The following is a 26,181-nucleotide window of genomic DNA, read 5'->3' as shown; positions in this document are numbered from 1 at the left end:
AACACTACTGCCTAGCCAGTTATTTCCCATTTTGTAGATGTGCATTTGATTTTTCTTTCCTAAGTGTAGTACTTTGCACTTGTCTTTATTGTCTTGTTGATTTCAAGACAATTTGTTACGGTTATTTTGAATTCTAATGCGGTCTTCCAAAGTGCTTGCCACCTCTGCTACATTTTTATAAGCACACTCTCCACTCCATTATCCAAGTCATTAATGAAAATATTGAGTAGTGCCCGACCCAGGACAGACCCCTATGGACTCTCCCCACACACACCAATACATCTTCCAAGTTTGACAGCAAACCATTGATAATTACTTCTTTGAGTAAGTCTTTGACCCAATTTTGCACCCACCTTACAGTAATTTCATCTAGACTGCATTTCCCTAGTTTGATTATGAGAATGTCCTGTGAAACTGTATGAAAAGCTTTAGTAAAATTAAGATATCATGCGTACAGCTTCCCCGCATCCACTAGACCAGTAACCCTGTCAAAGAAGGAAATTAGGTTGGTTTGGAATAATATGTTCTTGACAAATCCATGCTGACTATTCCTTACAACCTATTATCCTCTACCTGCTTATAAACTGATTGTTTAATAATTTGTTCCAGTATCTTTCCACGTATCCAAGTTCAGCTGACTGGTCTATAATTTCTCCAGGTCCTCTTTGTTCCCCATTTTAAAGACCGGTACTAGATTCGCGCTTCTCTGGTCCTCTGAGGCCTTAGCCATCCTTCATGTGTTCTCAAAGATAATCATTAATGGTTCTGAGATTGTTTCAGCTAATTCCTTAAGTACTTTAGGGTAAATTTCATCAGGCCCTGTCAATTTAAATACATCCAACGTATCTAAATATTCTTTAACTTGCTCTTTCCCTATTTTAGCTTGCATTCCTTACCCCTTGTTGCAAATATTAATTTTGTTATGTATCTGGCCACAATTTACATTTTTAGTGAAGAATGAAGCACAATAGGCATTAAACATCTCAGCCTTCTTGATGTTGTCCATTATTAGCTCTCCTGGCCTGCTAAGTAGAGGACCTACACTTTCCTTTGTCTTTCTCTTGCTCCTGATATATTCATAAACCCTCTTTTTATTGCCTTTTATGTTCCTTCCTAGGTGTAACTCGGGGTATATCTACACTACAGCCACTACAGAACACTAGGAAAACAGTCTGATTCACAGAGACGGTAAAGAGGGGTGGTTTTCCAGATGGCTTCATTTGAGACTGAGGTTTTAAGAAGAGTTTCACTAATTTTCTAATCTTAAATCTTCCTTCACAACCTTATTGTATTTTTAACTAAGATCTATATTTAAGTTATAATTTCAGTGATCAAAGCATGCAAACAAGAACAATGTTTTCTATTAGTACAATATATATGGGTATAATTTTAAAATCCTTTAGGTAATTCTTTGTTCCCTTATCATTTTCCATCTGTAGATCTTAAAGACTTTACAAAGCAAACGGTTTCTCTGTCTGTAAAAACCAATGAAGCACAGATTAAGTGATTTGCCTAAAATCGCAAAATTAGTGCTAGGAACAGAACCCAGGTCAGTGCACTAGATCAAGATATTACACATTTTACAAGTCAGATCTGTCCCCTTCTTTCCTCCTCCCCACTTTTACAATGCCACCCATAAGAAAAAATTTGACACATCCACAGTCTTTATAGAAAGTCAGCTGAAGTGCCATTGATGATAGTCCTGTCCCCCAAGAGCAACAGCTATCTTCAGACAACTGGATGTTGGATTATCAGAGTGTACTGTATCAGCCTTGTAGCCAATTCTTTAAAGTAAGCTGTGCTTTCTAAAAGCGAAGATTTGATATTGAACAATTAATACTCCGGTGGGGCCTTAAGGCAGTGAAATATCAAGACATATGCAGCTTACCTGTAGTAGCGCTGATTGCGCTGCTGCACTATGCTGCAATTCCTGCAGGGAAGACTGTGTGGCACTTTGGGTAAATCCAGGGATACCAGGAAGAGACAAGAGTCCAGGGAAAACTGTAGTTCCTGGGGTTTGCAGCCCAGAAGTCAAGCTGAAATAATCAAGACATGGCAGTCATTAGGAACACTTTCAACAATATTTTATCCTAGATTTCTTATCTTGCTAGAGCACCAGGGTTTCTAAACCTCAGTTAACTAAGTTTCCCAAACAGAACACCTAAGCTGCCACCCACACAATGTTTGCATGTACAAGCCAGAACACTGGTACACAAATGCAACTTGAACATGCAAGCCAGTATCTTGTGTGCGGTTACCTGCTTGTGCATGAATATTTTGTAGGTGAAAATGTAGTGCTGGATGTTTTTCTTGACACAGAAAAGGCTAGGATATTGTCTGCTATTACCTGAGTATGTCAATTGATACATATTTTAGACCCATTCTTGCAAAATCCTAGCATGTTGTAGGAGATGCCAAGTACCCTCAACATGGAGCTGAGGACACTCATCACCTTGCAGGATTGGACCTTATAGAAACTGTAATCCTGTACACTAGTTGCAAAATAGACTGGCCTCCTCATTTAAATTCTAAAGACAGATGAAAATCTACTGCTGAAGTAAGCATTTAAAATATTAAAAGTACTTTATAACTATGCCTGGAAATACCATCTATGTCTAAAGTAAATCAGTGTTTTGCTGAGAAAGAAATGGTTTTGACCTCCTTCAGAAACAGAAACATACCCAGCCTGTGCAACAAGTGCAGAGTTGAAGTTTGAGCTAAAGGCCGAGGCAAACCCTGGCAGGACCGGAGCCGGAGATGGGGCTGTGGCAGCTGCCGGCAGCGGTGCAACTGCTGCTACTGTAGAAGATGCCTGGAGGCCAGGGAAAGAAGGGAGAGCTGGAGTGACAGTGGGTGTGTTAGAGACAGGGAAACCAGGAAAGGATGGGTTTGATGATCCCAGAGGCCCCTGGGTGACAGAAAATAGGGAGGGGACGGCACTGGACAAGTTAAGCGGAAAGGGTGGAGCAGAGACTGTTGCTGAAGCAGTGAGTCCGGAGAGAACAGCTGCTGTAGAATTCACATGAGAAGCAGACACAGATGAAGCAGTTGTAGATGGAGTTGCTAACAAAGACCCTGGGACAGTGACCGGTGGTGTAAGTGCTGGGTTACCAGTAAAAGCAAAGTTACTGGTCAGAGACGTGAAGGGAGGAAGTCCATTAAATACTGGGGCAACTGGAGCAGAGGAAGCATGTGGGGCAAGGGAAATGGAGGCAAGAGACGTGGAGCTGTTTAAGGGAGCACTCAAAGAGGAGAGACCTGATAATGCTGGATTAAGGGAACTAGGTAAACTGACTGGCACTGAAGTTGCAGAGGTATATGCACGCCCAAGTGCTGACAATCCTAGCGTGCCATGAGATGGGCCAGCCGAATGAGAAGGGCCTTTGAAGGCTGAGAGAGTAGGGCTCATGGGTTCAGTTTTGACCAGAACTGGAATACCTGTGGCAACTGGGGCTGACGAAATCTGATGCTCGGGATTAGTAGGGCTCGCACCATGCAAAAGCGCAACAGAGGCGCCACAGCTGACTGGTATAATAGATTGTGAAGTGGTTAATGGTGACTGAGTTGGCAATGTTGGGGGAGTGGAACTAGGATTGGCTACAGAGGGAGATGGAAGACCCGGGAAAATGGCCAGCCCTGGCGTGGAAGAACGTTGAGGTGTAGGTGTGGCAGATGGGGTATAACATTTGTTTACAGAGGAGGCAGGAGGCTCAGAGCTTTGATTAGCAAGAGCAGATAAAGAGGCAAGCTCACTTGTCACAGCAGAAGGTAAAGCACTGATTAATGAGGTATCATTTGATGTCAGAAATCCCTTTAAGACAGACAGAATTGGATTAGGCAAGCTAAGTGGGCCAGAGATGCTAGTGGCAGGAGAGCTAGCAATTGCAGAAGGAATGGGACTAGACATCCCTTGAGGAGTGGGGGTCAAGGACAAAGGGAGGCCAGCAAAAACTGATGACAATGGAGCAGGATTATTAACTGAAGCAATTGAAGAGGTTGCAGAAAAAGGGAGGCCAGCAAATGGTGCAGAAGCAGATGCAAAAGCTTCATTAGAGGCAGGTGTGGCACATGGTGTGGAAGAAGCTTGTGGAGCTGGCGTAGCAGCAGGGATAGAAGCCAGTCCAGAGAAAACTGCAGGAATAGGGATGGAGGTTGCACTATGAACAGATGTGACAGGAACACCAGACAATGAAAGGGATTTGATGACAGATGGGGTTGGGGTTGATGGCTGAGATGTATGGATGGAAGAGGAGACCTGCCCTGGGAAAACAGGAAGCACAGGGGTAGACATGCTCATCCCAGGGATGACTGCAGTGGCAGGTGCTAATGGATGGCTTATCGCCTTGACAGGGGATGGGGTAGGGACTGGAGTAGCAGCAGGTGTTGAAGGATTAGAACCATGAGGAGTAAAGAGCTGATTCGCTTGTGCAGAAAAAGCTGCAAAGAAACAAAACTGGTAAGAATACTTGAAACCCACAGAAATGTTTCAATTAAACACAAATGCATCTTATATCATTATAAAATATGATACACAAGCAGTAACTAACACGTTTGTATATACACAATCTACATGGAAGGCTATGAAGATAAAATATAGAGGTATCTACATATAGGTGATACATGTCGAGCAGTATACAGTAAGTAGACTACATGTATCTATGTGTCTCCCTTCAACAATTATCTATTACACGCACTAGCAATTATGTCTAAACCACTCTATAGCATTTACAATTTCTTAATGAGCTAGTGCAAGAGAGTTTAGATCTTCAAACATGCTCCCAGAGATATCTCTATGTAAGACAGGTAAACAGCTAATTCCTGCCCCTAACATCTAGCAGCACCCATAATAGGATGAGCATTCTGCACTGGTACCATTTCTGCTCTCCACATGAGCTCTATATGAAGGTCTACGCTAATTCTAGAACAGGTAGATTGCCAGGATTTTACAGAGGTTTGTTGGAATCCAGTCCACAACTGCAGAGTACATAATTTTAGGAGAAGTTTGGTTTTTATTTTATTGGTACGTAGGTTTAAATCTTTCACTGTTTTTGATTCTGTATATCACAATCTGGACAGTAGAGGAAGTACACTACGAGATTCATGTGTGCTACAGGTGTACTAGCTAACAATGAAACCTGCCCATAAAAACAGAGTCTCTAAAAAACAGTTTGTTCCAACTGAGGATCAAATGTCCAATCTTCAAGTACCAATGCACTACAGTTAACACCAAGAATTTCAGTTTATATCAACCCTACAAAGTAAATAAAGAGGGATGTTCTCTGGAGGAAAGCAGGAAAGCACACTACCAGATTAAATGGGAGAGAGGACATTAAGTCTAGGTCTGAAAGCTGGTGTCTCAAAGCTCATTATGGGTCTTGAAACTCTTTCTAAATGCGAGTAGCCCCATCACCTTCAATGTGGGCATTTCCATGAGTAAGAACTGTTTGACCTCAACACCCCAAAATTTGTGCTAAACTGTGTTTTAACCAATTTGGAGTGCTATGTAAATACTACATAAGGATTGAGCCCTTTAATTCTAGTCACTTCCATAGCATTTTTATAACACCTTGCTCTCCCTATAAATGCTATCATGTTCTTTGTTCCCAGTATTTTTAATATAATTCCCTTGCTCCATTGTGGATTAGAAATAAGGCATGTAGTAATCTAATCACTGGTCGTTTCCCTTAAAAACTAACTTTTATATTTTGTTTAGAAATTAACATTTTCTGTTTAACCATGAACAGAACACTGACCCAGGAGGCAAAACTTACTGCTTCTTTAACTCCATGTTATATCATAAATTTACCTCTCCCCCCTTTATAACCTTAAGTTTTCTACCACTGAAAACTCAGCCCTAAGATCTTCGGATACTGTTTAAATTGATATAGGCAAATACTCTTAATATTCTGAAACTTAAACATTTTAGATATTTGCAAACAAAATGAAAAAGGTTCACTTCTGTCCTTTTCTACAAAACCAGGATCTGTGCCCCATGTCTTGGGCTCTCTTTCCACAACCTCATCCTGAACTCCAAATTGAAGAATTAACTAGGGCTGACAAGCAATTAAAAAAAAGTAATAGTGATTAATCACACTGTTAAACAATAACAGAATACCATTTATTTAAATATATTTGGATGTTTTCTACATTTTCAAATATATTGATTTCAATTACAACACAGAATACAAAGTGTACAGTGCTCACTTTATATTTGTTTTTGATTACACGTATTTGCACTGTAAAAAACAAAAATATATTTTTCAATTCACCTAATACAAGTACTGTAGTGCAATTTCTTTATCATGAAAGTTGAACTTACAAATGTAAAATTATGTACAAAAAAACCTGCATTCAAAAATAAAACAACGTAAAAGTTTAGAGCCTGTAAGTCCACTCAGTCCTACTTCTTGTTCAGCCAATCGCTAAGACAAACAAGTTTATTTACATTTGCAGGAGATAATGCTGCACGTATAATTCTCCCCCAAGGAGTTCAGTCACAAATTTAAATTAACGCATTTTTTTTTAACGAGCGTCATCAGCATGGAAGCACATCCTCCGGAATGGTGGTCAAAGCATGAAGGGGCATATGAATGTTTAGCATATCTGGCAAGGAAATAAATTGCAATGCTGACTACAAAAGTGTCAGGCAAATGCCTGTTCTCACTTTCTGATGACATTGTAAATAAGAAGAGGGCAGCATTATCTCCTGTAAATGTAAGCAAACTTGTTTATCTTAGCGACTGGCTGAATAAGAAATAGGATTGAGTGGATTTGTAGGCTCTGAAGTTTTTCATTGTCTTGTTTTTGAGTACAGTTATGTAACGAAAAAAGTACATTTGTAAGTTGCACTTTCACGACAGATTGCACTATGGTACGTGTATGAGGTGAATTGAAAAATACTATTTATTTTGTCATTTTTATAGTGCAAATATTTGTAATCCAAAATAATATATACTTTGATTTCAATTACAACACAGAATACAGTATACGAAAATGTAGAATAACATCCAAAATATTTAATAAATTTCAATTGGTATTCTATTGTTAAACAGTGCGATTAATCACGATTAATTTTTTTAATCACGATAATTTTTTTTTTAGTTAATCGCACAAGTTAACTGCGAATAATCGACAACCCTAGAATTAACTAATGGTCACAGTTCTTGGCTCTGACCCATTAAAGTTGGTATCAGAGAAATCTAGGTTCAAGATAGCCAAGGATTGTTGTTGGTACTCTGGTTTTCAATGAGGATGTTGTCCTTTTAATTGTATTGATTTACCTGTGTATCTGTCATAAGCGTATAACTAAGTATGTCTTTAAGTAGCAAAATTCCTAAGCAACTACACCTGGGCGGAGAGGATGGAGACAAAACAGACAGAGAATATTCTCCCAGAATTTTTAATGTTAGCTCCTTTAACAGGGCCATTTTACTTTGTTTTGGTTACTTGCTTGTGTGCATAACAGAAGACAAATTCAGCTTGAAAAAAGTTCAAGTTATTTTGTTTTTAGTTTCTGCCATATAATAGGAATGGCACAAGTAGCAGCAATTAAACTTTCCCCACATACTGGATTTAAACAAGTTACAAGCTGTGAACATACTGTGCTATCAGCAAAATTTGGCGGTTGTGCATTCAAATCTCCCACTGTGACTTACATACACAAAAATCCTCCTTGCCCCAGATTAGGCAAAAAGCAATTTTTTCAGCAACTGAAAAACAGTTGCTAATAATGAATTTCCGTGCACTGCATTTCTAAGAGTATTTTGTCTTAGTTGTTTGCTATATTATCTGGACAAATAGGCACACAATTAAAAATACAAAATATTAATCTTCATTCAGATTAAGTTAAAAATCCTGAGGTTTAAAAATAATTTACAACTTTCTGAAAGGAATGCATTAAATTGCATCAAAATACAGCAGATTTTCCCTGAAGAGCTGCATTTTACCTTGATTTTGGGAAGGTTTTGCCTGATTGGAAAGGTCTTCGTTTTCTATGTAGAGAACAACAGTTATTTAAGGACAGAACAACTTCAGAAATAAGTTATCCATTCTCACATTTAGAAACATTTGTTTACGCCAACATTTATACAGACACACATGCTTTACCTGATCCCACTTGATTAGGGGTATATGGTGGAGGAGCTGGTAAGCTTGGTGCTAGGACACTGGCCATTGGAACTAGACCGGCATTGTAAGCACCTAAAAAAAACCCAAACACCACACACATGCGTCAAACAAAACTCAATAAATACAAACAGATGATTTAAGAGTGGACTAGTCAGTATTATTCTGTTATTATTTCAAGGCTCTAAAATGTTCCCTTATTAGTTAAAGCAAAGCCACTTAACCCCCGAGGCTGCATATGATGAGAGGCATGTGTTCCAATGTAAGTTTTAGTTAGGGCAGCTCTCTGATGGATCATAAGAACAGTGTCAACGGAAGACTGAGATAAATGTATTTCTTGCTCTCTGAAGCAATCTGGGAGAGCAAAATTCTTGCCTCTTTCAATTCCATGCTGTCTTACAAGAAAAGAGATGGGAGAAAGGAAGTGATACGAAATGCATATGTGGGTCACAGTATTTATTGTTATTGTTCCCACCCTAACAACTCCCACCCCAAGGCTGTGACAACCCTTGTTTTTGGAGGGTTGACAATAAAAAACCCACCAACACTGGCAAGGAGATTTACATGAAAAAGAAAGGAGTCCTTTCAAGGTAAATGTCATACTTTGGAACCGTCGTCCTTCAACATCTCTTTAAATGATAAGGTACTAAACTGGAATAGCAGGTGATCTTGATAGATTAGGTATAGTAAATGTTTCCTATCATAAAAATAGCTTATTTTCCTATAATGTATAGTAACTGACACACACTTTTGTACTGTTTTAGTGCTTAGTTATTGCAGTGAAGGACATCAGAGCTTATATAAAAATATGTATCCACACCCCCACAAAGGGTGTGAAAAACATATATGCAAATTCACACACATAAGATACAGACACTACTATCAACACCACTCAAAACATGGAAAGGAGCTTTACAACATCAAGTAACTTCCGATACGCGCACTTTTCATTCATGCTACAGGTATTAAAATTCCTTGCATGACTGTTTATGGCAAAGATCTAAGGAGCAGTTTACATTCACTGAGGGAACAAACACTCCCCACTGATATATACCAAAACACGTTTACATAAGTTTTGCTCATGGCTTAAAAACAGTCAAGTGAAGCAAGGCTCAGCTCACTTTATTTACTAACTAATTACAATGCAGTTTCTTAATGCAGTGTAGCATTTGATCAAAGGAGCTTAAAGCAACTGAAATAAACTTACTTCTGCTTGACGATGTGGTCTTTGTCTTTAAGGATACATCTACACAGCCTGGGGCAGCGAGCCTCTGAGCCCAGGGTGACAGACTCAGGTTCACAGGGCTCGTGCTACCACACTACAAATAGCTTGTAGATGTCGTGGCTCAGGCTCTGAAGCCTAGAGAGGGAAGCGCGTTTCAGAGCCCAAGTTCTAGCACAAGCTGCAACTTAAAAACAATCTACACAGCTATATTTAGTGGGGTAGCATGAGCCCAAGTCTGTTGGCTTTGCACTGGCTTAGCAGACATACCCTAAAAGGGACAGCATATCTTTTTCATGGCCAGATTCAAAGAACACATCCAGCTTTCCAACAACAAACTTTGTATTGGCATTTATGATACAGAAGTCAAATATTTATATTCAACTGAGTTCTAAGAACTCTATAGTTATCATCTTCATCTTTTCTGAAACGCATGTAACCTCCAGAAATAAGAGATTCTACAATTAGAATGGTGTTGACAGTTCTCTGAATGATGCACAAGCTGGAAAAGAAGCCAACACACTCATCGTATTGGCTTTACAGTGGTAACAGGAGAAGTTAGAGCTAGGACGCAGAATACACAAAGGGAGCACAGTCAACTAAAAAGGTAACTATGGTCAGAAATGTATCACCACACTAGAACCTTTTTAAAAGAAAACAAATAGATCAAATAATAGGATCAAGCTAAAGCACAAAGAAGCCTTACTTGGTGCAATAGTTGCATGCGGCCGGCATGGTGGGATGGGGTATGGAACAGGTTTGTGTGGGTTGTACGTTGCTGGAGCCTACGTTAAAAAAAGTGAAAAAGCATTAAGTAATATGTTTCTCCACCAAAAATTATAGCATTTAGATCAGGGGTTCTCAAACTGAGGGTCGGGACCCCTCAGAGGGTCACAAAGTTATTATATGGGGGGGTCGCGAGCTGTCAGCCTCCACCCCAAACCCCGCTTTGTCTCCAGCATTTATAATAGTGTTAAATATATAAAAAGTGTTTTTAATTTACTGGGGGGGGGGGTCGCACTCAGAGGCTTGCTATGTGACAGGGGTCACCAGTACAAAAGTTTGAGAACCACCGATTTAGATGCTTAGATACTGTACAGATCATTGTTATTTATCCTGGAAAAGAGAATTTGCTGTATCGAATCACATTGCTGACTCATTATGTTTGCTACCCTGTCTCTAAAGCTGCCAATACTTGAATGCTTCTAAAGAAGGTGAAATACTGTGTTGTAATAACATAGTTGTGTAATATAGCAATAGGAAAGGAAAAAAGGAAAGTCTTTCCTGATCCATGCAGCTTTCATGCCCTGAAGCACTGGATTCTGTTTCCCTTCTCTTAATTTGCACAACCACAAATGTAAACTATGGCCATAAAATTATCCAGTCCTTAAAATAAATAAAATTAAAAATACAGCCACTAGATTGGGAAACACCTGGAAACAGAAGTACTAGTCATACATTTCTACAATACTTCTCAACTCACACTGAAAACGTCAGATTCAGTACTTTGCTGTCCATTTGTTACCAAAAAAAAATTAGTTTTAATCAGAAATTTAGTTGTGTTGCCACAGAATAAATTTCCTCACAACGCACCTTATTTCAGGAGTTGTGTATTAGATTTTGATGTGGAAAAAACAGATCATGAAGCAAAGCCAGAATGGCTATTAAAACTTGTAGACCAGGTCATGATGGAACTATGGGAACCAGCTTGGCTTTCCTTACTAGCCTAGTTGATATGCATGCATACTGTATCAAATGGAAGCCCCTGCAGAATTTATTTCTTTATAGTTAATAATATTCTAGAAATACTGGGACACTGCACAGCATTCTTATTACAATTAAGAAGCTCAAGTAAAGCCATCAATACTTATTGACAAGAAAGTAGAGATGCAGCTTCCTCATACCCTCTTCAAGTCTTTTTATTTTCTAGTGATATGACAGCATTTCATAAGGAAAAAAAAAAATCATAAGGCTTAAGGCGTACTGGTTTGGATGGTCCAAGTATACGGGCTGCAATTCCCTTCCCTTCATTAGTACATTCTTCAGTCTCCTTTTTGATAGGCGTTCCCTAAGACATAAAAAACATCAGTTATTAAGCATTTTATTTAGAAATAAATAGGAGAAAGCAGAAATAAAGCTTTTCACCTTAGTCTTATTCTGAATAATATTCAAATTCACAGCTATTCTGATAGTCTCAATTAATCACACATTCCAAAATACAGAACTGTGTTCTGAATTTGTTGCATCACAATTAAGAAAGTTCCAATTAGGCTGCATTATAACACTGCAGAAACATATTAAATAATCAGAGTTTTTGCTACACCTGGAATTCTGCATTCAATTCTGGGGTCCTCACCACCAGAAAGACAAGCTATAAGGAGTTCACAGACAACATTTAAAAATGAACTGAGATTAGTAAATGTATTGCAGAGACCAATCACATATTATGTCAAAAAGTTCATCTACTAATAAGCCTTTTACACCTTTAGTTTCCATGATTCTGTATAGCAAGTTTGTGGTACAAGTTTTTCTATCTATTTCTTGTATAAAAGGAGGTTTTACATAGAACTCTGAAGGAAAGAAATCAGAGTTCTTTTTAATTGTTCACTATGAGTGGTTACTGGGCAATATACGACAAAAAGTTATTGCTTTTAATTCCACTCATGCCAAGTTGTCCTCATTTCATTTGAATGAACAGCAGTTCAGGTATACTATAGTACATCCTAAATCAAAAGCACTTTTGAAGAACTTAAGTAGACTTCACATACTGGGAAAATTCCATTTATCCGGCTTGGTTTCCCCTTGGGATAAGGGTTTCCAGGAATCATGCCACAGGAAGATATCATAGCGTGAGGGGCTTTACAACCTCCTTTGGAAGCCTGCAACATAACCAAAGAAAGTAGCATTAAAACTCTACAAATTCAGATAGTATTGCATTATTTAGTGTCTGAAATTCAGCACTTTTAAAAGGATATGAATTGTGATATTCAGCCTTCATTAATAATGAATGTACCTACATGGAAATCCAGATTCAAAGCTCTCCATAGCTTTGCTTATCCTGTATGTTAGTTCTTCTTTCCATCTACTCCTCCCCTATTCACTATATGCTCTATCCAGTCCCACCTTGTTTTGATGGCTCCTTTGGGCCCAATTCTGCTCCTACTGAAGTCAATGGCAGTACTCAGAATGACTTTAAAGAAAGTAGGACTGTGACCCTAGTCATCTCTCACATTATCATGTCTTTTTTCCTACACAACCCTCGTGTGAAAAAGTCTTCCTTTTCTCGTACAACCACCAATTATTTGCTCTCCTCCTTCACAGACTCACTTCCTTCAGATTATCAACCAACAGTTTCCATTAGCTATTAATTATATGGGCCCTGATCCTGCAGTGACCATATGGATGGAAATAACACAATATCAGCGAACATCTTCTAATACCTGCTCAAGAATTCTCCTGCATCTTTTCTTCTCTGACATGTTAATCCTGAACAGGTCCTCAATAAGGCGGTAATTCTGAGCATCAACAATGTTGCTACAAAGGAAACGGTTGAACAGTTACTGTCATTTCTTATACCTATCACACACACACACACACACACACACACACACGATCGGGAACTAGCAGCTGAAAGCCCATGCAACTGCACAGGCATAGGGGGGACGTGTGTGTAAAAAAGAGAAAATGGCTGAGATGTTAAAAATTGGATGGTAACAGATCACAAAACCCAGTGATGGATCAACCTGATGATATTCTGAACCAAAAGAGCTCTCGACCATGCTTGTAGCTGCTTCCACGACTTTACATTATCTAACCAGACATTTTAGGCTTCACAGTGACACACAGAGTGACATTCCTGGAATATTATATACACCTCTACCCCAATATAACACGACCCAATATAACATGAATGCGGATATAACGCGGTAAAGCAGCGCTCCGGGGGGGGCGGGGCTGCGCACTCCAGCGGATCAAAGCAAGTTCGACATAACGTGGTTTCACCTATAACGCAGTAAGATTTTTTGGCTCCTGAGGACAGCGTTATATTGGGGTAGAGGTGTACTAATCGTTTTTGAATAGTATTATTTGTTCAAACAGTTCTCAGTAATATATTATTAATATATATAATTAGTCTGTGCACAAACTATTATTAAACCTGTGTAGTGCTTGATTTCTCCCTCTTACAGGTCAAGAAATGAATTCAGCCTTACATATGCCACCAATGCTTATGTCTTGAAATAGGGTCTCAATTCTTTGTAAATTAATACAATACACAGGAAAATACAAACTTGAATTTCTGAGTGGCCAAAACAGCCATGTTGAAAGGATGAGTAAAACCTAAGTTTATTGTCATAGTTCACATTAGCAGCTCTCACTCCGACTGATGCACAATTCTTATCACAGCAGCAAGGCTGCAGCTACCAGGCTTGGCACAGGCTCCTGCTCTCCACCATCTGGTGGCCCGGTGACAGATTCCTGCAGGATCAAAAAGAGGCTCTTGGCAGTTACCTCCATGCTGTGGAGTGGTGGTGAAACACTCCAAATGTCACATCAAAATTTAAATAAAGAAATATACCAAACAACTAACATTTCAAAGCGCAGCAGGCATCCCAATACCTGGTGTCACCGTTTTGCCTAATGGTCCTGGTAGCAGCAGCCACACTGCTTTCACAGATGTTCCAGACTAGCAACAGGGAGAGCTAATAGCAAAGAACAACTATGATTATAGTTACTTTCCATAAAAATAGATTTCTTGATAGAGGAAAATGTGGTGTAAATGGGATCATCATGGTACTGAACAAAGCTGTTAGCCACACACAAGCACAATGGTGTAAAATAAAAGTGGATCAACTTTAACTTTTTTTCTGTTTTGTTAGTTTGCACCACAGCCATAACATGAACTGAGTATATTTTTTATGGTGTTAGTGTTCTTTGTTTTAACAGCTGCTCATATCAAGAATTGGCATACTAAGAAGTCCGCAAATAGGCTTTAACACTATGAACCACAGTACAAGAGTCCCCAAATATAGATTTATAGGATAGACAGATCCTGGAGCAGTTATGTTCCATCAATAATCCCAAATGTATGTTTACATGGAAACATTTTAAAAAGTGAATTATTTGCCAAGTGTAAATAAATACTTAGGGAGCTTTTAAAATGCAGAAGGCGTTGGGTATTGGATAGATGACAGTGAGCTAATGCCCTGTGTAGGAATGGCTTGAAATGAATTGTTGGACATGGGTGAGGTCTCATCCCTTGGGAGAGAGGATTAGAATCTGCTGACTGGAAACAGAATGTCTATACTAGATAAGATAAGGGGGGAGGGGGGGGGAATACAATTTACAATGGACAAGATAATGCTAGAACATAAAATGAGGTAAAGAGTAGTCCTACATGCATAGTGCATGATGTACAGGGATTGGTTCCTACGACAAGACTAAGCCAATCCCAAAACGTGTGATACAATTGATAGTATATGCAATGTAATGTGTAAAGGCATATAAAGGAAGAGGTTTGTTGTGTAACTTTGGATGTGTCGTATGCCCTATACCAGAGGTTTTCAAACTGGGGGTTGGGACCCCCTCAGAAGATCATGAGATTATTACATGGGGGGGTCGCGAGCGGTCAGCCTCCACCCCAAACCGCACTTTGCCTCCAGCATTTAAAATGGGTGTTAAATATATAAAAAAGTGTTTTTAATTTATTGGGGGGGGAGGGGGTCACACTCAGAAGCTATGTGAAAGGGGTCACTAGTACAAAAGTTTGAGAACCACTGCCCTATACCAACCCCCTATGCTTGAGTCCGATCAACTCAGCATAGCTTCGCCATGTGCCAAATAAAGGTATCTGAGTCGGACTGAATTCATGGAGAACAAAGTGGGAGAGGTCTCAGGGGAACCCTAATACACAGTTTTAACCCACCTGGACTACTTTTGGCATAGTTCAGTAAGTGGAAATGAGTTTGATAAGCTCTACACTACACACTCCTTATGGAGATACGCTACATGCCCCCCAATAGCATGGGTATAAACAGTAGTGTAGACACTGAAGCACTGCTTAGGTGACTAGAGTAAAGACATCTGAATCCACAGGGTCTGTACCCTACACGGCTCTCTACACATCCAAAGTCTCCTGCTTCTCTTTTCTTGAGCAGGTCCTGCCCGAGGGTGCTCTTGGCCCACCTCTCACCCTGACCCTCTAGAAATGGTCATCAGGCCCCTGCCTGAGCCCCTCTGGCCATCCCAACAAGCCACTTGAATAGGCTGAATGCCATCCAGCTGGTCTGTCTCCAAACTGCACCCAGAAAACATCTGTACACATGCTTCATACCATCCACTTCCTCGCCCTTGTGTCCTGCCCCGACACCAAGTTCCAGGACCTGCTGACACCTGAGGCGGGTGAGGAACCTCGGTGGGCGAGGAACCTCGGTGGGCCAGCCTATACTCCACTCTGATATCACAGCCTGCTGGGGATATTAGTTGGCAGCTCCTCCATGGAGCCGTAAGTACAGGCATGTATTTGGCATTATTTACGAACTCCCAACACCTGTTCTTTTTGCGGTGAGAGGGAGACACTGGCACACATTTAACGTAGAGTCATCAGGCTGCAGTCCCTCTTCCAGCTCCTCCAAAACCTCTTACTGAGACACTAGCTGCACTTTCCCCCTCACTTGTTTATCCTAGCACATTCTAGTCGCAGCCCCACAAAGTCATGAGACCTCCTCATCAACCTCCTTTTCGTGCTGGCCAAGATGGCCAACCATCAGACCAGGAGGAGGAGGAAAATGGATGGCAGGTGCTCTGCTACTGTGGGACCTATTTCTGGTTCCTTGTCCAATCCCGGGCAGAGTTCCTCTGGGTGGTGTCCACTGACTGCTCAGACACCTTTGAGGAGCAGTGGGCATTGTCAGGGATTCTCTGCTCAGGATCCTCCTCTGGATCCTTGATTTTTAACCTTTAAGCTTCACTCCTGTCTCCTTTTTCCCCGCATTGGTTGTCCTCAGTATTTAATTGTGGCCTGGGTTCAATGGCCCCTTTCCTTCGGTTGAGGGAGCAAGCCTTTGGCTTTGAGTGGGCTTAGGCCTGCCGTCTCCCAGCAACCACAACAGGTACACGCCCAAGAAATGCCTCCCCCCTCTACACTGCTAGTTTTAGGGTTGTAGTGTCCCGCTGCCAGAGTCTTTCCCACAGCAGGAAACGCTCAGGCAGCGGGTAGCCAGTGGGAAAAGGCTTTGGCAGCAGAGAGCTGCTGGGGCATTTCCCTGTTGCTGCCCCGCCTGCCAGAGCCTTTCACTGAAGCCTGTAGCTACACACTGCCCTACATGCTGCTGCCAGTGATATGCAGTGTAGACATAGCCTAAAAGGCTTTTGAATACATCATTAACTTTGGCACAACAGTCAGTTTTCAATTGGGTAGCAGGGGTATTGCAGTTCAGGACAGATGAACTTAGGAAGTTTGGCAACGCCTAGCTCCATTATTACAAGCTACAGCCATTACTTTTTCCATTCATGAGCACCAAATCATTTTAAAGCAAGTAGGTGTTTTGCCTTAATTGTCCAAAGTGGTTCCTCTGAAACTTTCCTTTGTCTGACATATTCAGACATGAATAAAAACAGTAACATCTCAGTAAGTAAATACAACACATAAAAGAAATACTTACGAAGCTAAGAGTTCTAGAGCAACAAGCTTGTCTTTACTAAAGGTGAAGCAGTTAAGGATATTAACCACTTTTGATGCTGGAACAGCTACCATTTTCTGACAACACAAGTAGGGAAAATAAAAAATAAGACAGGATTCTTATTTTTAGTACAGTATGTAACTTTAAAATCTTCATTATCAGGAATTTCAATAAACAATCATCTTACACTCTCTGAGGAACAGTATTCTTATGTGCTAAGTGCTGAATACATAATAGAACCCCAATTCTGGCAAATTGTATGCTACTGCAAAATGTTTAAATTAGTCATAATTACCAAGAACTAGATTATTCCCTGGGATATATGGTGCAGAAAGCGTACAATCAAGATACTCCCGATAGACGCAAAGAGTAAGAGAAGCAACACAGCATAATGCCATCATAAGAGAAAGCGGTGAAGAGGAAAGCACACAGATTATAAACTATGCCCATGCGATGGGAATACAGATGTGGTTATGGAAATTAAAAGCAGAGGAAACAGGCAGAGACACTTCAAAGGATTGCTCCATGAAAACATACATGTTGTAAAGCCTTCATTGCCTTTAGTTGTGGTTCAGCCCAAGAAAAGTATCTCAGTAATTCAACAATCTGAAACAGAAAAACCTACAGTTCACCTCTTATATATACACATGTTCCGCTGACAACATTAAATATCTTTGCTGCCACTCTACTCATTGAGCATGGTGGGATTTTGCTAGGCACTGTGCATATATAGGTACTATTTGATCAGGTGTTATTACACAACAGTATCAGTCATTAGCCAGGATGGGCAGGGATGGTGTCCCTAGCCTCAGTTTGCCAGAAGCTGGGAATGGACGACAGGGAATGGATCACTTGATGATTACCTGTTCTGTTCATTCCCTCTGGGGCACCTGGCATTGGCCACTGCCGGAAGACAGGATACCAGGCTAGATGGACCTTTGGTCTGACCCAGTAAAGCCGTTCTTATGTTCTTGTCCAGTGTGTTTTTTTGTTTCATCTAACCCTTAAAATCCCATTGGGTAGCAAGATGGATTTTGGGGTAATTATTTTAATATTCTTGTTTTTATATACACAAATACCTGACCAAATATCACACATGCTAGAGTATTATAGACTTTTAAAAAAGAAGCCTTAGAGAAGATTATAAACATTTAATTTCAAAAAGAGTTGCATCCAAATTTATACACAAATACATACATACATACATACACATATATATACACACACACACACACACAAATATCCCGTAAAGTTATCTTACTTGGCACCAAAGTAACAATCTTTACTTACAAGCTTAGAAGATAAAGACAGGTTCAAAATATCCCATCATCATCAAGGTCCTGAATTCCATGATAATTAACTACGGATATTTCCCTCCCACATGCTAAGAACCAAAATCTGATCTCTATTAATTGGTACAATCTGGACCCCATTATTATGTTACTCCAGATTAAAACTGGTGTAACAAAGAATTTGTCACAAATCTCCTAAATTAGTAAAAAGGCAACTAGTGAAATCTGATCTGGCTTTGCATAGCAGGAGGAACTGTCTATGTACATGAGTGTATAGATCAAATCCTGAATTTTACATTTTCCATAAATACATAGCAGTATGTAGAATATTACCTGTTCACTAGAGAAGTATCCATGCACATATTCTATAGCTTTTAATTTGTATTCAGTCAACACAGCCTAAAAGACAAAGAAAGGCATTTAGCTGACAAAAAAAACAAAAACAATTAAAAACACACCATCTGCAAGACAAATGTATTCCAGAGAAAAACATATCTAATCTCACAAAAATTTGCATCAATTATACTGAAAGATTTCTATACCACAGAATATTCCTTGAACAATTACGTGAATATTTTCAAGCAGAAGGAGACTTAATATCTCTTTTACTTTGTTAGTTTCTCTATTAAGAAGTTCACCATCTCTCTGTTTAGGTTCAGACTGGAAGAATACCATAATGGTCCTCCCTTTCAAGCTTTAGATACACAGGCTTTAATATTAACTCTCGAAACCAAGAGATGGCAGTTAACTACTTCAAACTGCAGCTTATATATATTCCTATTTAAGGCATTTAGTTGTACATCTTGCTTTAATTACTTTTATGAAGAATCCAGAGCAGCAATCGGCAACCTTTGGCATGCGGCCCACCAGGGTAAGCACCCTGACAGGCTGGGCCAGTTTGTTTACCTGCCGCGTCCGCAGGTTCGGCCGATCGCAACTCCCACTGGCCGCGGTTCGTCGCTCCATGCCAATGGGGGCTGCGGGAAGCAGTGCGGACTAAGGGATCTGCTGGCCGACGGTTCCCACCGCCCCCACTGGCCTGGAGCGGCGAACTGCGGCCAGGGGGAGCCGCGATCGGCCGAACCTGTGGAAGCAGCAGATAAACAAACTGGCCCGGCCCGCCAGAGTGCTTACAATGGCAGACCGTGTGCCAAAGGTTGCCGATCCCTGATCTAGAGCCACTCATTCTGGGCATTTCTTGTGGACAGGCTGCTAGAAATATAAAGGTGATCACTAAAATTATGGTCATGAAAGTTAGCTCTAGAGAATGCTGTGAGCTTGTCAATATTCTCCTGTTACACATGTTTAATACACACTTGTACAAAACATAGGGAAGCAGAGTGGCACAGTGGTTAGGGAACTGGACTAGTACTTAGGAGATTGGTTCTATTCCCCTTTCTGCCACTGACCTGCTGTAAGACCTTGGACAAATCACTTCACCCTTCTGTGCCTCTGTTTGCCCATCTATAAAATGGGGATGATAATTATCTCCTTTATAAGATACTTTGAGATTTGCAGGTGAAAAATCACTACATAAGAGCAGTTATAATAATTAGGTTAGGTCTTGGGGTCATGTATGAGCAAAGGGTGTTCTAACTACTCCAACAGTGCAAAACTGAAAACATATTCAGTGATCATCATTGCATGAGGGTGTCGCAAGCCTGAGGTAGACAATCCTGGGGCAAGTTATGCTACCTTTAGGCCCTGCACAAAAACTGCACTAGAGACTGACCCATTATTTTTAGATCAGATGGTTTTTGATACCATGATATCTGTTAGATGTCTAAGCTTATGGCCCATGGCAAGATCTTCAGAACTAGAGGCAATATTATTTCAGTGCATTCCTACCTAGCAAACATAAGTATTCTGTTGTGAAACTCCACAATCAAGTTGTTAAACCCAGCTTAACCATAACAAAAGTAATCACGCTGGCTTTATCCCCTCTAGCAGTTAAAAGAAAAGGTAGAAAGGAAAGGAACCATCTCTTTGTGTACAGTACATGGCCTCCTCCCCCGGCCCACAGTTCAGGCCTCTAGGGACTACAACAATAAGTAAGTGCTCTCTCTCTGCACCATACCACTCTAGTATGATCAAGCTACTTACAAAGAAAATTCATCTCTACACAAAGTTGAGGATAAATAACCCCATTCTTACTGAACTCCTGCATTCCTATTCCTCTGCTTCCATTTAAAAAGTTATTTCCAGAAATCAAGACATCATCATAACATGTGGTATGTTTGAAGGAAGTGAAATGGATTGCAGGCCTTAGAATGATAAGAGTATCTCTCTTTTTTTTCTTTTCCATTTCTTTTTTTTTTTTTTAAGATTCTGGGAGATTCTTATTTACTTATACTATGTCCAAATATCCAGGAAGATCACATAAAATTTCAAAATATTACACATCTACACGTCTGAAAAAATCTTGTTTCAGAATTTTATTCAAATACAGTTCTGAACTTGCTCCCAGAACTTTGTTTTTATTTACAGTAGAACCCACTATGTCCTAGGTGCTTTACAAACAGTAAAAAAAGGTCTGTGCTTGAAGGGGTTTAGTCTCAGGACAGAAACAGACTGACGGGGAAAGAGAGGTCAGCAGTCACTGTAAGTAGCACAGCAGAAGTGGTTCTTTCAAGGGGGCTTAAATGAGTTTAGGGGCCTTGTTGATGGTCATACGAATAGGGGGCTGTATGGAAGAAGGTGGGGAAATGGTTGTGTAATAAGACAAATGGGTCAACAAGGCTGAGAGCACTAGCAGACTGGAGATGGGCAACATGAAACTGGACGGAGGAGCAAAGTTACGCAGAGATTTACAGGAGGTGACGAGAGGCTTAAGTTTAATGCAATAGCAGACGGGGGACGAGTGGAGGGATTCAAAGTAAGAGTTATCGGATCAAATACGTGTGTTCCAGAGATCAGTGATGAGATTCTGAACAAAAAGGTTTGGCTGCAGGGATGGAAAAGAATAGAATGGAACTTGAAGGTTCTGAAAAGGCAGCAGCAGGAGGATTCGGATATGGCCTTAATATGCAAGGGAGCAGAAGTCAAACAGTCACAAGATTATAGGCCTGAGAAATGGTGAGCATATTGCTGACAGTGATGAAGAACTTCTTGGATGTCTTGTCATCTCCAATTGAATATGCCCAAAACAGGAGAGAGATATGCTTGGAGGGAAGGAGATAGTGGCAAAGCTATATCTACAGGTCATCAGCATAAAGATGATGCCTGGTGTCATGTGAGCCAATGACTAGGATCGCTTCTTTAAAAGGATTGAACAGTTTCACAAACACAAACAGTTTGTGTTTTCAGAAACTGCAGGTAGAGGCTCAGGTTATGTCTATACTACAAATTACTATGAATAATTTACATCGCTCAGCGGTGTGAATAATCCACACCCCGCCCGATATAAGTTATACCGACCTTAGCACTGGTATGGACAGTGCTATGCCGGCAGGAGAACTTCTCCTGCCTACATAGCTTCTGCCTTTCACGGAGGCAGGAGTTAAGATGACCAGCTTAGAGCATCTTCACCAGAAGTGCTACAATGGCGCAGTTGCACCACTGTAGCTGCTGTAGTGTAGACATAGCCTCAGACACATAGCACAGTTGCTCAAGTTCTTTTCCAGTTAGGAATAAGTTACTCAAGATGCAGCTCAAGCATTGGACTGTTTCCTTAATTACACCCCAGCACTTGGAAGCCGGCATAATTATGCATGGTCTCAAGTAGCATTCTAAAGCTACAACTCTTTGGGAAAAAGAAAAAAAATATCAGTGATATTGTTACAGCTTTAGACTAGCAGTAAATGCTGCACATTGGTAACTCCCCTTGAAAACAAAAGAAATTGAAAGGATATATTCAGGGGAAGAACGAAGTGACATTCGTACCAAAATAGGTTGCTGTTCAATTACAGATCACATTTTAAATTATTTGCAGTTTCATAATAAAAGAATACAAGAATTATTTGTCATTGTGGTACAGAGCTGGTCTTAAAATTTTTACACAAGTGATTCTAATCAGTCAATGGGCCTACTCATCAATAATTTACTAGAAAGGGACTTGGATTGTAGATACAGTACTTACAAGAAACAGGGGTAACCTTTCCTTCATTCACATGTTCAGAGCTAAGTTGCTAATAGTTTGAGTAACAATAGCATGATAAAACTTGCATTTAAGGTATTTTAAATTAAATCAAAAAGCAGTTGCTATCTCTAAAATATAACTCAGAAAACAACTTTATTTAATGGGAGGCTATGTGAAAAATTAATGCTGACAAAAAAAAATTACTATGTTACAAGTAGCATAAGACAACTGAAACACTACAGAAAGCTGAGGTTTCCTTTCATTGGCGTGAACCTTTCACATAATGAAAAGCAGAGAGAACATATTTTTAAAATAATAAAATAAAATTGCAAAAATTTACATGTGAATTCAGGGAGACACACAGTATCTGATACCGTACTTTCAATACATTTTTAAAGTTGACTACGTATTCAGGGTGAACTTGAAATCTAGTCTCTCTCTCTCTCATATACATATATACCACTTAATTACTTCTACCGTGCCTTCAGTACTAGGATCTGAAATCACTTACAAATAATTAGTTAAGACTCACAACCTATCTAATGTTGGGACGTGTTAATCCCATTTTACAGATTAGGAAATGGAGGCAAACAAGTTAAGCAACTCTATCATCCGTAGTTAGCTCAGCAGAAAATTGCAGTAGACCATTTCAGGCTAGCGGTTTGTCAGACAAGTGAATGTTTAACCTACTTTTAAAGATTAGAGACCCATGTTTAATTTAACCAACTAGCAAGCTATTTTCAAAATTGCACTTTTTATGAATTTCTTCTTCTACCATTGATCAAAAATATTTGTTGGGGAAGATTTAGCCTCATACCCATAATAAGTATTTAATGTCACTAACACTAGGTAAAATTGGATTTTTCAAAGCATTATATCCTCTAAAAGAATTGTAGTTTCAAGATTAACAAATAAATAAATAAATAAAATGCCAGTTTAGGCAGGGCCTTTCACTAATGGAATAACAAATTAATTGAATGTATGATTAACTTTTAGGGGTGCTCTTTTAAGATACTGAATTAATTTTACTTGCAATCAAAAACTGTATTTAAACATGACACTGGATGTTGCTGCCACTTTAAAAACAACTCAATTCTAAACTGAACACCTACGATGTACAAATCTATATTAAAAAGATAAAGCGTGGGGAATAGATAAAAATAAGATGCATTACATATAAGGACAAATACATGTCAGTGTTAGTCAAATTTCACATGGAATAGTAGCAGTATTTAACTTTCCAACTACCTTCTATCCTTTTAAAGTTATATTTAGCTTAATATAACTTTAAAACATATTCCTTAAATCTGGTCATGGAAGAAAGTGATGCCAATTTAAAATATACCTAAAATAAATGGGTCATTTTGGTGTTCCTTAAATCTTCATCACATCTGAGATGAGAATGCAAGCTATAGAACAGGCTAGTCCACTTAAACAATTTAAAGTTTGCCAGTATCAAACAAAAATGTTTTGATAGAGCATGATCCAGTATAATATTAAAATGCCTGTCATTTAGTCTCAGTTTTCTGAGCAAATGAAAAGCATTCGAAAACTTGTTCGTACATGACCAAAAGTCAGGGAGGGATTACACATACTTTTTTAAAAAGCACAAAATGCATAATATAGCATTAATATTGAAACCTTTATAATATGTTGAACTTCCATAAAAACTTTTCATCTAAGAATCTCACAGCACTTTATAGACATGAATGAACTAAGTCCCATAGCATGCCTCGTTCTACGTAAAGACTGAGGAAACCTGAGGTTTCGAGAGACCGAGGGCTTGTCTACACTTACCGGGGGATCCACACGTGGCGATCGATGCATCAGCGGTCGATTTAGCAGGTCTAGTGAAGCCCCGCTAAATCGACCGCAGATCGCTCTCCTGTCGATTCCTGTACTCCACCTGAACGAGAAGAACAAGAGGAGTCGACGGGAGAGCATCTTCTATCGACATAGCGTAGTGTGGACCCCGCAGTAAGTAGATCTAAGTACATCAACTTCAGCTACGTTATTCATGTAGCTGAAGTTTCATAACTTAGATGGATCTCCCCCCGCGTGTAGACAAGGCCTAAGTAACTAGATAGACACTGCACAGGAACTCTAGAACAGCAAGAAATAGAATGCAGATCTTCTGTCTTTCACTCTCATGCTTTAACTATACAATATATACTACTTACAAGTCCAGAACAAAATAATTTAAAACAGTGATTTTCAACCTGTGGCACTGAGCTCAGGGGTCCGCTGACTATATCTAAGGGGTCCACAAAAGGCTGTCAATATACAACAGTGGTTTACAACATGTGGTCCACAGACCCCAGAGGTCTGCAGACTAAGATTTCCACCTCCATTTGAAATTTTTTAGGGGTCTGCAAATGAAGAAAGGTTGAACCCACTTTTTAAAAATATCTATTATACAGTTATATTTTAACCTTTTATGAATTAGTCAAGTTTCAACACAATCTCACAAGATATAATCTCTGCCATGAGGCATGCAGATGGAAACAAATATGCCACACAAGAGTCTCAACTAGACTAAATTTGGTTTACATTCAGCAAAAACTAGTATGTTTTATCAGCATATCATTCTGCTCTTTGAAGAGCGGGCAATAATTTGACTTTTACTGCCTTCCAGAAGGAACAATTAAGGCAAACTGTGTTTAACCAACTGTACTCCAGCAAGGAGTTTTGCATTTACTACAACCAAACATGTAAAAAGATAAGTTACCTTTCTAATTTCATCAAGCACGGTCTCAAATGATTTCTTATCCATCTTTACTTGTTCATCCAATGTAGATTTTTATTTAAAGAAAAAATACATCCAGGCAAGACTCTTTACTGCAGAAGCGTCTTTTTTATTGTAGAAGAAAAGCACCGAAAAGCGACACTTTACAGAGATGAAAAAAATCTTTTAAAACAGTCAGTAAGAAAAAGGGTCAGGGCAGGGGATACAACTCTTTTGGACAGCGGTGCGGATTTCAGTCACGATATAAATGCTTGGTCCAATGCACAGTTCAGCAGGAGACGGAGATTAACGCTCCTTGCCTCGGAACTGGCACATTAAAGGGGGGAAAGAGTTACATGGTTTTGTGAGGACGGGGAGAGAAAGGGGACGAAGAAGACACAGAGGAGGCGAGGAGCAGGGAGAGAGCGGACCCCAGAAAGGGGGGTGAGAAGCGGGGCAGCGCCTGGCTCAGGTGCCGCCGGGCATACGGGGCGATAGAGCTGTGCAGCTCCGTCAGCGCGCGGCCCTCAGGCCCGGCAGCCCCCGGGCTCCCCCGCTGCCCATCGCCTGCAAAGCTCCCGCCTCTTTGTTACCAGCAGCAACAAAAGCCACAGCGCTGCCGCGGCTCCGGCACAAAGTAGCCCCGGCTCCGGACCTAGCACAGCCAACCCCCAGCCCGCGCCGCGCCGCGCCCCGGGGCCGCCGCCACCGCCAGTGAACTGTAGAGCGCCCTGCACAAGCAATAACCATCGGCGACGAGGTTCCTCCTCGCCACTGGGGTCCACAATGCCCATGAATCGCACCCCAATGACATCATCAGCCAACGTCCATTGTATCTCTCGGAGGACCCCTCATGCGGCAGAAACCCCAACGGTAAGTTGACTGAGTAGAATGCCTGAATCCGGGCGGAATGGTCCCTCTGTTACAGCGATCATAACCCTCGCTGCTGTGCTCCTAGCATTCTGCCGAAAGGACTGGTATCGATTGTTTAAAAATTCCTGGATCCCGGACATTGTTCTCCTGCGCTCAGGCACTCAGGTGGACAACCCCAAAGGAGATCA

General features: G+C 40.3%; 1 protein-coding gene across 1 annotated transcript in view; it reads right to left on the bottom strand.

The window, feature by feature from the left end:
• PROSER1 (proline and serine rich 1) overlaps positions 1-25,959 on the bottom strand; it is a 28,376-nt gene extending 2,417 nt beyond the window's left edge. Inside the window, exons 1-12 of the mRNA XM_054015233.1 lie at positions 25,124-25,959; positions 18,651-18,716; positions 17,563-17,631; positions 17,008-17,102; positions 12,787-12,880; positions 12,115-12,225; positions 11,331-11,414; positions 10,053-10,131; positions 8,107-8,199; positions 7,947-7,991; positions 2,682-4,437; positions 1,889-2,036 (exon numbers count right to left, since the gene is read on the bottom strand). Of these exons, the coding sequence (XP_053871208.1) occupies positions 1,889-2,036; positions 2,682-4,437; positions 7,947-7,991; positions 8,107-8,199; positions 10,053-10,131; positions 11,331-11,414; positions 12,115-12,225; positions 12,787-12,880; positions 17,008-17,102; positions 17,563-17,631; positions 18,651-18,716; positions 25,124-25,168 (2,685 nt within the window). The 5' untranslated portion in view covers positions 25,169-25,959. The remainder of the gene's footprint in view (positions 1-1,888; positions 2,037-2,681; positions 4,438-7,946; positions 7,992-8,106; positions 8,200-10,052; positions 10,132-11,330; positions 11,415-12,114; positions 12,226-12,786; positions 12,881-17,007; positions 17,103-17,562; positions 17,632-18,650; positions 18,717-25,123) is intronic.
• Positions 25,960-26,181: the final 222 nt, after the last annotated feature.

The sequence above is a fragment of the Malaclemys terrapin genome, chromosome 1 (genome assembly GCF_027887155.1).
Source record: "Malaclemys terrapin pileata isolate rMalTer1 chromosome 1, rMalTer1.hap1, whole genome shotgun sequence".
Lineage (NCBI taxonomy): Eukaryota > Metazoa > Chordata > Testudines > Emydidae > Malaclemys > Malaclemys terrapin.
Note: the sequence above shows the minus strand (reverse complement) of the source record. Positions and strands in the feature narration are given on the sequence as shown.